Below are 11,526 nucleotides of genomic sequence, written 5' to 3'. Positions count from 1 at the left end.
TAGTTAAATAATTAAATTCCAAGTATTAGATCATGGTAGTCCCGCGTGAATCAAACTAAGTAATCATGTATAACATTTAAGGACCAAAGCGTGATTTTAAAATAAAGTAATTTAAGCTTTAAGTCTAAACAAATACTGCACGATTTAAGTGAATATTTTACGAATGAACTGCTCTCACGGTAGCTACAATAAGTATTAAGGGACAGTACTTATTTTGAAGAGTACAGCGCTGTACATTATTATTCTGTGGAAATTTAAGAACGTATCCTGAAAGCCAAAACAAATGTGGTTACTGGAGGTAAACGCAGCAGTATCTGTTAACAGATATTGTTGTATTTGTCATCGACATGAGATGAGATGGTTGCACTGTCTGTCCTCTTTTTAAACAACTCCAGTCCAAATTTGCTGACGACATCTCATAGTTTTGTATGGTAATTATTAATTATGCAGTGCGAATAATTATGTTTGAGGCTGCATCTGTGCTCTATACATTGGTCGGGTAGCATTAAATGTGAGAGGTGTTATTTTACTAATTCTGCAGCTTTGCAGACGGGTTATTAAATATTTAACAGAAATTAACGATATATGTGTACGGCAATTAGATATCAAAAGTAGCCACTGTTGAACTGTTTCAGATACGTTGATTCCTTTTTGTGGCTAAATACCACAAAGTGCCACAAATTAGTTTAAGAAATAAACATTAAACCCATTTATAAAAATATTTACTTTTTGACCCTCTATAAAAGGAAATTTAACAGATATTTTTCAAGATTTTCATATCACTCTCCGAGAAAAAGAAGAAGGATTAAAATTTACACATCCTTGAAAGTTAAAACACGATATACTAAGTACATGTAATGATATAACAATTATAACAGAAAATATTTTAACAGCAGCACACAACATATTCGACACATAACAAAAGTCAATATTCCATAATATTTCGTTTTTATCTCGTGAAAAAGAAACGATGCACCAATTATCCCTATTTATCCTCCTGAAGCTATCAGATCGTGAGCTTGACCTGCTTCATACAGCCCCTGCGTAATTCTCCAAAACTATGGACAGACTTACTGTAAAATATACAGGCCATGAAGTTAATTATCCGTCTCAGAAGTAGCACTTCCATTTCAGAAGTAGCACTTCCATTTCAGAAGTAGCACTTCCATTTCAGAAGTAGCACTTCCATTTCAGAAGTAGCACTTCCATTTCAGAAGTAGCACTTCCATTTCAGAAGTAGCACTTCCATTTCAGAAGAAGCACTTCCATTTCAGAAGTAGCACTTCCATTTCATAAGTAGCACCTCCATTTCAGAAGTAGCACCTCCATTTCAGAAGTAGCACTTCCACCAATTGCAGTCTGATCACTAGCACGATCTGACAGACATGTAACAGAGAACGTCTAAGTTCCTCTCACACAAGTATCATCATGATCCAGGTAAACATCGGTAAGGCACCAAGAGTTTAGTCTGAAGATCCCTGAAGACTTGACCCAGGGTGCTGTGCTGGTAGTGGGTAACCAACTCCACTATCGAGCTAAAGGTCTTGGAGGGGGCCAGACAAAAGGTGCCATCAGAGTACACCACTTTTATATGCTTCACAAGAAAGTTGAATTTAACGTCGATGGAGTACTGGCCGACTCTGTTCTTGGATTCCCTGACCAGGTAGCAGCCGTCAGGAACTGTGGCTGGTTCCAGCATCATCCTGTGAGAAAAGGGTCAGGTTCTAAAAATAGAAATGTTAGGTTGCAGGGCATGTTTTGTAAATCAATTAGGGGTTTATTTGAGGTATTATAGCTTTTAAACGTTCGAAAATTTGTGTATTACCAAGAAATTTTAAGGTATATAATATTTCTAATGGTGTGATTGTAAGCTCTGACTTTTGACAAAAGTTGGCACAGTCTCAAAACCACATGAGAGAGCAGCAAATTGTGGAGTGTAAGACTTCGCAATTGTGCTGCATTGCTACGCAGCTACACTTCACACTATGGTTACAGGTAAACCTTACAACAGCACAGCATCTCCTTGTTTACAAAAGTTACATCTTAGTTAGGCAGCTTCTCCAAAGTACAACGACACATGCCACTTTTAACAGTCTCACTTGTCAAGGCCGCAGCTTGCGGTATTATTACATATGAGACGTGTCCTACCTACAAATCATTTAATGTTTACCGCGCATTGTTGATAAATTGAGGCCTCAGAAATTACAAATCGTTTTAAAACTACTATTTTTTGAAACAATGTTGCTTTACACTTTGTGTGTTAGCTGACAAATTCCTAAAATCGGGGGACATCAGGCACCCCGCATATCAGCTTACTAAATACACACCTAATATTATATATGGTATGATATTCAGTATCGCTTCACATTTCGCCGGAAATGTTTGGAATCTCGTGCAGGCCTATTAAGTGTGTGACTTGATACGCAGTCCCTCTTACTTACCAGTCCCTAGATACAAACGGGACACAGGGCACTAGGTCAAGACAGCAGTGTGACATTGTACATGGTCAGTAAATGCCAGACATTTCAGTATTAATACATTTCAGTTGTACAATGTACAAGTCGTGTTTTGAACAGTAATTGCGTACGTGTTTTCACTGATTGGTCCGTGTCTGCTATTACTGGGGGTGCGGTTATCAACACAAATGATGTGAACTAATATAGTATTATGATGTGTGAGCTAAGTCACGGTAAAGGTGTGAGGGAAGGGATAGTAAACAGCGGATCTAGTGATAAATAGCATATGTCACTGACAGGGTGTCACCGTTGTCACTCTATGACATATGATACTTTTACACATGACAGTCCTTACGGCGTTTTTTGGGAGAGACAATTTCTAGAACATTCGAAAGGACTGGATGTAAGTGGGGACTTGCACTTTCAAGGATTTCTCAAAATGTTAGGAATTGTGAAAAGGGATTTTACGTGTGCAACAGACACAAGCGTCACGTGTGCAACGGCAAGGTTGTTAAATACGTCAAATTTTCGTGAAAGAATACGACGTATTCGGTTCTAATAAAGAATACGTCGTAATACGCCGGAATACGGTAATTTCTATGGATTGTTAAATACGTCCACGAATACGCCATAATACGCCGTAATACGCTGATTTGTCAAAATTAAACATTACAGCTGCGCGCCACCCTCATCATTGATCATGCATTAAAGGAGTGCAGTTATACATGATAACTTAAATTTGTAATCAAATTTCATGGATAATAAGCTAACATTTTTTGCGAAATTATCAATTACATATTAATACATATTTAATGATTTCGTTTCCTAAAACGATCTCGCAATTAATATTATCAAAGTTTAAGACCATTTTCTAAAGTTCAGTCCCCTCAACATATTTGAATTTTTGAATTTTTTGAATAAAGAATACGTCGTAATACGTCAATTTTCGAGGATTAATACGTATTCGTATTCCAATACGTATTCCCTCCTAATACGTATTTAACAACCTTGTGCAACGGACACAAGCGTCACATGTGCAACACAAGCGTCACGTGTGCAACACAAGCAACGGACACAAGCGTCACGAAGCATCATTGATTGTAAACAACAATCATAATATTAAGTCTATAGATCCTGATTTACCGTACCCAGATTAAATTTACCGTACGCGTACTATTTCCTTATCCCCCAAACTGTACGGTAAATCGGGATTATATTTATACGGTATTGACGAGACAGAAGCTCAATTTTACAGTATACAATCAAATAAAACAGATATAATAATTAATAAGTTTATAACTGACCTTCCACCGTTGCGGTCCATCTCTCCCACATACCAAGGGAAATTGTACAGCATCTGTCCGTTACACTGCTGCCTCAGTGTAGGACTGGGCATGATGGCAGACCCGATAGAGTCTGCTCGAGTCTGAGAGTACATCTTCACGTTCTCAGAAGGGAAGTATCCCGTCTGCCCTGAGGCTTGGCTCTTCCCTTTCCAATACATTGGGTGATCTTTCTTCATTACCTGCAGTATTTACTGTTCTGCTATGAGGGTCACTTTGAAGGTGCTAGACGATTATCCTGGCCGCTATCCAATACATAGTGCTTTTGTTTTAAAGTACAAAGAAAGGTATGTATTTAACCGAGTAGAGAATTACCACATCAAACCCAATGAGAACACAGTAAATCACACCGCTTACCTCGACAAATTCTCCCCTGTTGAGCACTATAGTGGGTTCAAACACGTCAGATATGTTGCCACCATTGTAATCCTTAGTACATACATACAGGTCCCCCTGAATAGTGAAGTGTTGGGGTGAAGCAGCAGAACCTCGGTCGAATGAGGGGGAGCGGGAATTGAAGGTCGGGGTAGTCGGAATGGAACGTCTGCTGTCCTGAAATATTCATGGAATTTAGTTCAAGATGCTCAAATTATTGTGGTTCAAGCAAAACTGAAGACAAAATTCAAAGAGTTAAAAAGCTGTAGCACTGTATAATTCCTAATTTCCTAGTCTTCAAGTGGTTTTGAAGAGTTGACAGCGGTACAAAAACAAGTGGGCTAGTATTTCAGCACCAGATAAAACATAAATTGGGATTTGTATATTATATATTAGATTATCACGTCAATAGAGAGACTCGCATTTAAATGTACTGATGACCAGTGCTAGAAAATCAGAGGATCACATGAGAGTCAGGATCACATGAGAGTCAGGATCACATGAGAGTCAGGGTAAAATCATAGGTTCCGTAGGACCTTCATTAGGAGACTGTGGGTAAAACAAGTTCTCATAACTTTATGAAATCTCACTCGGGCTGATTTCTTACCACCAAAATTTTGTTGCATTCCAGCGGATCCGTGGAATAAAAGTTTTTAGCTGGCTCTGAACTTGAACTTGAAGATCCTCCAGATGTCATATTTTCATAAAAAATTTCTGTCTCTGAGTTCGAGCCGGAATCTGATCTCTCCAAATCAATCTAATAGCAGAGAAACTTGTCAAAATTTGAAGGCAAAAACAGAGAAAGAACTTAAAAATGAGAGCAAATTGGGTTTGGTGAATGAATGTCAGGTGCTCCTTCATAAATCAGAAATTCACGTAACAAATATTTAACAAAACTAAACGAATTTGCGATCAGTTACTATTAAATATGTCACGTTGGTGAGGCTGGCATACAATTTAACTTCCTGAAAAACTTGAGCTGGAAAAGATAAAGATTCTTTATGATGCCTTGCATAGCTGAATATCTATGTTATACTGTCTTAATATTATTGTTCGTAGCGACAAAAACAGGTTTGAACACATAACTATAAGCAAGAAGCATCATAGCTGCACGGTGAAGATTAAAGATAGAGTTGTGGGTTATAAAGAAAAACTATTATGATCGCATCTGCATCCCTATAACAACATCAAACTTCTCTATACTGGGCTCCTCGGGGGAAACGAAAAGTGCACGGTATAAAAGAACCCGGTATATAGAGGTTCACATGATCCCAATTCTTAGTATCTGAAGACTTTCAAATAACCTGTCAAGCGTCTCCCACTATTCAGTATTCACTAACTAAAAATTAACTACCACAAATTTCTAGAACTTGCTTAATGGCTTGTAAAATTCTAGAACGTTAAAAAAAGACCGGCTGGGCCTACCAAAGAGCATTACGTTTAATCTGGTCAGCATTTACAACCGACAAAGTGAGCAATTAAGAGGAAATAAAACAGGGAATGTAATTGAGCTAGGTCTGTTAAACACATCTAACAAGATCGGTAAGAAGAATCCAAAAGGGCGGCACGAATTGCTAAATAACATGAATCCGGTATGCAGTGTATGTGGAGCTGTCAGATAACTAATAAATGAACTAATGATGAACTAATTAGAATATGTCATGAAACTTTAACACCATGCCCTCTGACAGTTGGTAGCATTATGAATTAGCGTGTAAGATCACTCATTTGCTGGATTTATCCCTAGTTATTACTCAACAATTTCAAATTGCCCGGGCTTGAGATAGGGAAGAAGGAACAAAAATGGATCAAACCACACATTTAACTGAAAAGAAGCTTGAATCTGGCGTTTCTAAAAATGTTTATCAATAAACTTTCAAAATGTTACATATTTGTTATTTTCAAATGTTATTTTCGTGTTGTTAAAAATGTCAACTAAAGTGAATACAATGGTTTGGAAATGAAAGATTGAAAACAGGCTAGTATAGGCTAGGGTTCAGATCGTGAACTGATCTTCAGAGAGACGAGAGGGGTAATCTTCAAATGTTGTAAGGTCAGGGTTTCAATGTACATGGTTATTCAGAAACGTGTGGGAATGGCTATAAGGATAGAATAAAATGATAAATTAACAGCAGATCATCATTATCATTCTATTGGGTTCTACTTTCCGCTGCTTTCACTCTTTCGGGCTGCTTGGAAACAAAAAAGAATATAATTCCATGATTGATGGTCAGCTAAAGATATGCCCCCATAATCAGAGTCCAGATTTTCATAAGAACGGCAAAACTGTAGTCATCTTAATCTAGTAGCGACTAATAGCGACAAGCCTATATAGTAGCGACTAATATCGACTAACAGCGACAAGCCTATATAGTAGCGACTAATAGCGACTAGTAGCGACAAGCCGATCTAGTAGCGACTAATAGCGACAAGCCTATATATAGTAGCGACTAATAGCGACTAATAGCGACAAGCCTATCTAGTAGCGACTTATAGCGACAAGCCTATTATAGTAGCGACTAATAGCGACTAGTAGCGATAAGCCTATCTAATAGCGACTAATAGCGACAAGCCTATCTAGTAGCGTCGAGCCTATATAGTATCGACAGGAACAGAAAAATAGTAAAACAGACTGAAGGTGGAATAACCCACCAGTGCAGTCTATACTTCCTCAACATGTTTCCTTGTTTACTTTCTACTGGCCTTGGTTACAAACTAGATCACTCAACTTCTCACCGTATATATCTACAAATATTATATGCAGATAGGCTGGCCTTACCTATAGCGGCAACTTTCCATGGAAGTTATTGACAGCTATAATAAACCCGGAAACAAAAAATGTCGAAATTTGTTTGAACATAATTTATGTCCAGCATCAAATGTTACGGGATTTATCTTTTTTTATCTGTCGAACACGGCTCGGGAAGATCAGTAAAATTAAATAAGATTGGGGATTAAGCAATACAGCTGAACGATGAGGCGGACAATAAATTTGTGACATGTTATACAGAAAGAGGACAGAAGAAATGATCATTTCAACTCTACTAGTCCTCAGTATGATCTGATCTGAGAGAATGATCTCTTAGCATCTACTCAAATGATAGTTTTGCGTGTAATGTCAGTGATCTCACTAAAACTTTTGGAAAATTAAAATACATTTCCGGTTTTTTAGCTTGATCACATGATTAGGGATTATCAGCAGACTAAAATGCTAGAAAGATTATAATTTTGTATAGAATATATCCTCTTATAACGAATTCCTCGGGAAATATCTCTGAATAAGGTGAGCTCAACCGTCTAACCTGCCTAGTGTTAACTATAGAATCTGTAACTCCCTCGACAAATTAGACCGTTTTAAACATTATAACTTTACCAGTTAGTATCGAATAGTATTATATCGTTAGTATCGAATAGTATATCGTGAATTTACACGTGATACTAGACGTAGTACTACTTAATTTGTCTAAAAACTGTGCAAGTAAAGTTAAGGTCCGAGCCCTGTGAAATTTTCAAGGTGTTGATTTTTAAGTAGCATTACCAGTAATTGTAAAGCGAAACTAAGGCAGATAAAACTGTACCTCTGTACTGTAGACGGCTTGTTGAGCTTCAGAAGGGTTGAGCAGAACTCATAAAATATGAAAACAAGGTCGAATATCAAGGAATGATCAATCATTCATTTTTTATACCGCCCATTAGACATAATTTATACACCAAATGTGAGACCGTAAGATAATCATCTGACAAGTGATTTTAACAGGCACTAATAGTATAACATGGATCTTTTATCTACCACGACAATATTAGAGGGTATGATCATGAGAGTTGAGAAGTTGCTAACACTAACATAACAGTGAGACTGTTTGAAAACTGAACCCTTGAAGAATCTAAGCAAATATCACAACCTTCGGGCTTGAACGTTTAAATTTAGACCAGAGCAACATCGGTTACACTGTCAAGGAAATACAGTAACTAAATTTAGCCAGACTTGATTTATGACAAACAATGCAACAATGCAACTAAATTCCTGTTTTTGTATTTTTAATCTTAATACATTCTAATGAGCAGTGTGATTGTATGTTTCAATGTTCAAAATAACATTCTAAAAATATACTGTGGTATTTGCATTGGCAAATTTTATTCTCAAGTTTTCAATTACATTGATAAAGCCGTTTAAGTTGAACAGAAGGACTCAAATGCCCTTTGTCGTAAATATGATAACTTATGAACTATGAAGTCCACTTGACTTAACATCACAAAACAAATTGAAATTGAGAAGATTGTGAAGTACATAAAATGCACTAACTTGTATCTTGATACAAACCAGTATATTACAATAATGCACTCCCTAAATATTTAACACGCGCCCTTAGACTTGTTATATCTTAATCTACGTGAAGCCTGTTTGGTTTCTAGACATCACTTGCACTGGGGAAGGAATTTATGAGTCGGAAGTGGCCAGCACCTCAATAGGGATTCAATTAGTTCCTCTACATTAACAAATAACCAGCACCTCAATAGGGATTCAATTAGTTCCTCTACATTAACAAATAACCAGCACCTCAATAGGGATTCAATTAGTTCCTCTACATTAACAAATAACCATAGCATAGTGCAACTTTATCAATTACCTTAATATTAATTGAAGTGTTATCATTACCATCACTACTCCAGTTGAAACAAACAATTGACAGTACAGATAATGAGTGATCACGCGTTATATCACTAAGACACTAGACTAACCTTGAGACTAGGCACTCGGGGAGGGATAGGAGGAGGAGAAACAGTGCTAGGAGTAGGAGGTGCTCCGTCAACATGGATAGCGTTCATGTCAGAGTTCAGGTCCGGGATATTGTAGCCGGAGATGCTACCCAGGGAGGCGGTGGAGGGTAACGAGGGTAGGTCCTTGTTGCTGTAACTAGAACCTCGGCTCATCATACGTGACTTCTTGCAGTCACTGATCATGGCTTTGCAGTGTCGGTGACACGCTATGTTGCAGGACTGACAGAGTAGGCCCTGGAGAAAGACTCCACTTAGGATCTCCTGACATCCCTCACATGTTGTGTAGGTGGAAAAGTTGTACAAGCAAAACTTGTGTTCCCACTGAAGGTGTGAGGGGGAACGTAACATGTGGTATCCTTCGTGAAGCTTTGCTAACCAAACAGCACACTGCTCTGCCGTTTTGACAAATATCTGATAAGGAGGTTGAAGAATGTCCACTTTGTTTTTCATCGACCAACCAAAGCTAAATTTACCGCCACCAGGAGGATCAAATTGTTCAGCGATTTCATAAGTATCAAAGTCTAGAGAAACTTGTATTTCTAAATTGGAATGTTCCGATTTTTTGCATATTAAGACACACCTCTCAAAAAGAAATGCGAATCGTTTTATCGGTTTGTTAGAACTTTTCAGCATAACTTCGCCATCCTTTAAAAGTTTTCCATATGCATACAAGTCTTCAAGATCTCTGTTTAAAATTCGCTCCTCTATAGATTTTGTGGCCAACTTTTGCTCAAAGTTCCTCTTATACTCGTTAATGAACGAAGCCAATGCCTTCATGATTCTAAATCCCTCTTGAAGTCCCGGATTGTCAGGGGTTGTTTTATGAAGGTTTTCTAAAAGCATGTGATATTTCAAAATCCTCTGAGCTGGAACTTTAAGCAAGTCTTTCAGAGAAAACCTTTGCTGAGATTCCTGAGAACAGCGATTTACCACATTTGCTATTTTTGAGTCTGACATAAGTTCGTCAATTTTCTGAGCTGCAGCGTCAAGACATGCACAATAATTCCCATATTTGTAGAACTGCTCAATCGTTTTTATAAAACAGTCCCCAATCGTAAGACCCCCATTGTCTAAACTTAATTTAAGTCTCTGTAAGAGTTTTTCGTGAATCCTTTTCAACTCCTCGATATTTTGAAAAATGACTTTAATGTCTTCGTTAGTCAAAATGATTTTGAGTTTTTCTAAAAAATGAGTTATGACGATTTCTAAAACCTGGACATAGTTTTTCTCTGTTTCAAATAGCTCATCGATCATATAGCCTCGTTTATCATTAGGCTTGTCCATCCGATACTGTTTAATCTTAACAATGTCCTCGTAGATGCTTTCTTGCTGATACGAGGTTTCTTGGTAAGAATAGTCGACAGTGCGATCAAACTGAAAGATATCCTCAATCCTACTATAGATATCCTCACTCCTAGATTCCGCATCTCTTTGAAGAGTGTGATAAAGCTCCTGGTCGTCGAAGTAGCAATTGAAGGGTTGCAAACCTGCCGTCTTCGCTTGGTTGGTAAGGGATAACTTAGAGAGAACTTCAACGACCTGAATGATGAGATCGTATCATGTAACAGATACAAAACAGAATGATGACAAAAACAAACAACTTCTATATTTGAAATAATTGGGTAAATAGCAGCAATGTATACTGTATAATGTATAATGTATAATGTACAATGTATACTGTATAGATTGAACTGGGGAAGTGGAGCAGACAGTTGATAACTGATATTTAGTAGCAAATTTTGAATATTCATTGTGTTAAGTCACATGTTGTCACATTATGTTTCACATAATATGCTCCATCCCCCAATCCCCAACAGTGGTCTATCAATCATTTACCTTTCCAAAGTTTTCAACCTCAAGGAGCTCTGTTGCAGTAAAAAGCTCGTGGGTCTGGAATCCAAAGAATTTGATGCATGCATTTAAAAAGTTGTCGATGTTTTTGACACACATAAATTGGATTGATGGTCTGTAGTTAAACGATTTGATGGCCCCAGGATGTAGAAAATTGGCCACTTCACATAACATAATACCATCCACCAGACTCATGGCAAAGTCTAAGAGTTCCCTGCATGGTTGAGATAGCTTTCCTGCAATAATTTAAATAGATTAGAGAAACAAATTTTAGCCAAACGTCTTGTTTAGCAAATGTTGAGGTGCAAACAGAGACAAGGAAGTTAAACTAGAGTTTAAGCAATTAATTACCTACTTAATTAATTAGTAATATAAACACAAGATCTTTTGGAGCTTACTGTGATGGCTGATCTATTCATCAAATTAAACATGTAATAATTTGTTCAAAAGTAACTCAGAAAATTGATATTTTGAGAGAGCCGCACTTCTGACCAAATGATCAGTAACAAAGTCGAGCACATTATGATACTGAAAATTCTAAATACCTGTAAACTAAAATTAATTTCATACCTGTAGAGTATAGCCAGTCTTGTGCTTTTCTCCACTGTATCTCTTCATCAAGATGGCGTGCCATCTCTAATAAAGAAAGAATAAGTACATAATATGTCTATAAAAAATTCCATACAAAATGCACTTATCACAAACAAATTGACAAACTTGAT

General features: G+C 37.3%; 1 protein-coding gene across 2 annotated transcripts; it reads right to left on the bottom strand.

Moving 5' to 3' along the window:
* Window positions 1–1,163: 1,163 nt before the first annotated feature.
* LOC134814763 (guanine nucleotide exchange factor VAV3-like) lies at window positions 1,164–11,442 on the bottom strand. Of its 2 annotated transcripts, XM_063822970.1 has the most exons (7): window positions 11,375–11,436; window positions 10,790–11,040; window positions 8,915–10,492; window positions 4,782–4,931; window positions 4,157–4,351; window positions 3,761–3,981; window positions 1,164–1,703 (listed from the first exon to the last, which is right to left on the bottom strand). In XM_063822970.1, the coding sequence occupies exons 2-7, from the start codon at window positions 10,997–10,999 to the stop codon at window positions 1,427–1,429; spliced, it is 2,631 nt and encodes an 876-aa protein (XP_063679040.1). In that variant the 5' UTR covers window positions 11,000–11,040; window positions 11,375–11,436; the 3' UTR covers window positions 1,164–1,426. The 2 variants fall into 2 exon arrangements, with proteins under 2 accessions (XP_063679040.1, XP_063679041.1); XM_063822971.1 differs by lacking the exon at window positions 4,782–4,931 and having other exon boundaries at window positions 11,375–11,442.
* Between the last annotated feature and the right edge of the window lie 84 nt (window positions 11,443–11,526).

This window comes from Bolinopsis microptera, chromosome 5 (genome assembly GCF_026151205.1).
Source record: "Bolinopsis microptera isolate Bmic1 chromosome 5, MBARI_Bmic_1.0, whole genome shotgun sequence".
Taxonomy (NCBI): domain Eukaryota; kingdom Metazoa; phylum Ctenophora; class Tentaculata; order Lobata; family Bolinopsidae; genus Bolinopsis; species Bolinopsis microptera.
Note: the sequence above shows the minus strand (reverse complement) of the source record. Positions and strands in the feature narration are given on the sequence as shown.

Bases quoted from the DNA above. Each gene is read 5' to 3' on its own strand.
- LOC134814763 (XM_063822970.1), bottom strand. From the start codon at position 10,999: ATGAGTCTGGTGGATGGTATTATGTTATGTGAAGTGGCCAATTTTCTA. The intron at 10,493-10,789 runs GTAAATGATTGA...CTCATCATTCAG, and splicing joins AGGTTGAAAACTTTGGAAAG to GTCGTTGAAGTTCTCTCTAA. The intron at 1,704-3,760 runs GTCAGTTATAAA...CTTTTCTCACAG, and splicing joins ATGGACCGCAACGGTGGAAG to GATGATGCTGGAACCAGCCA.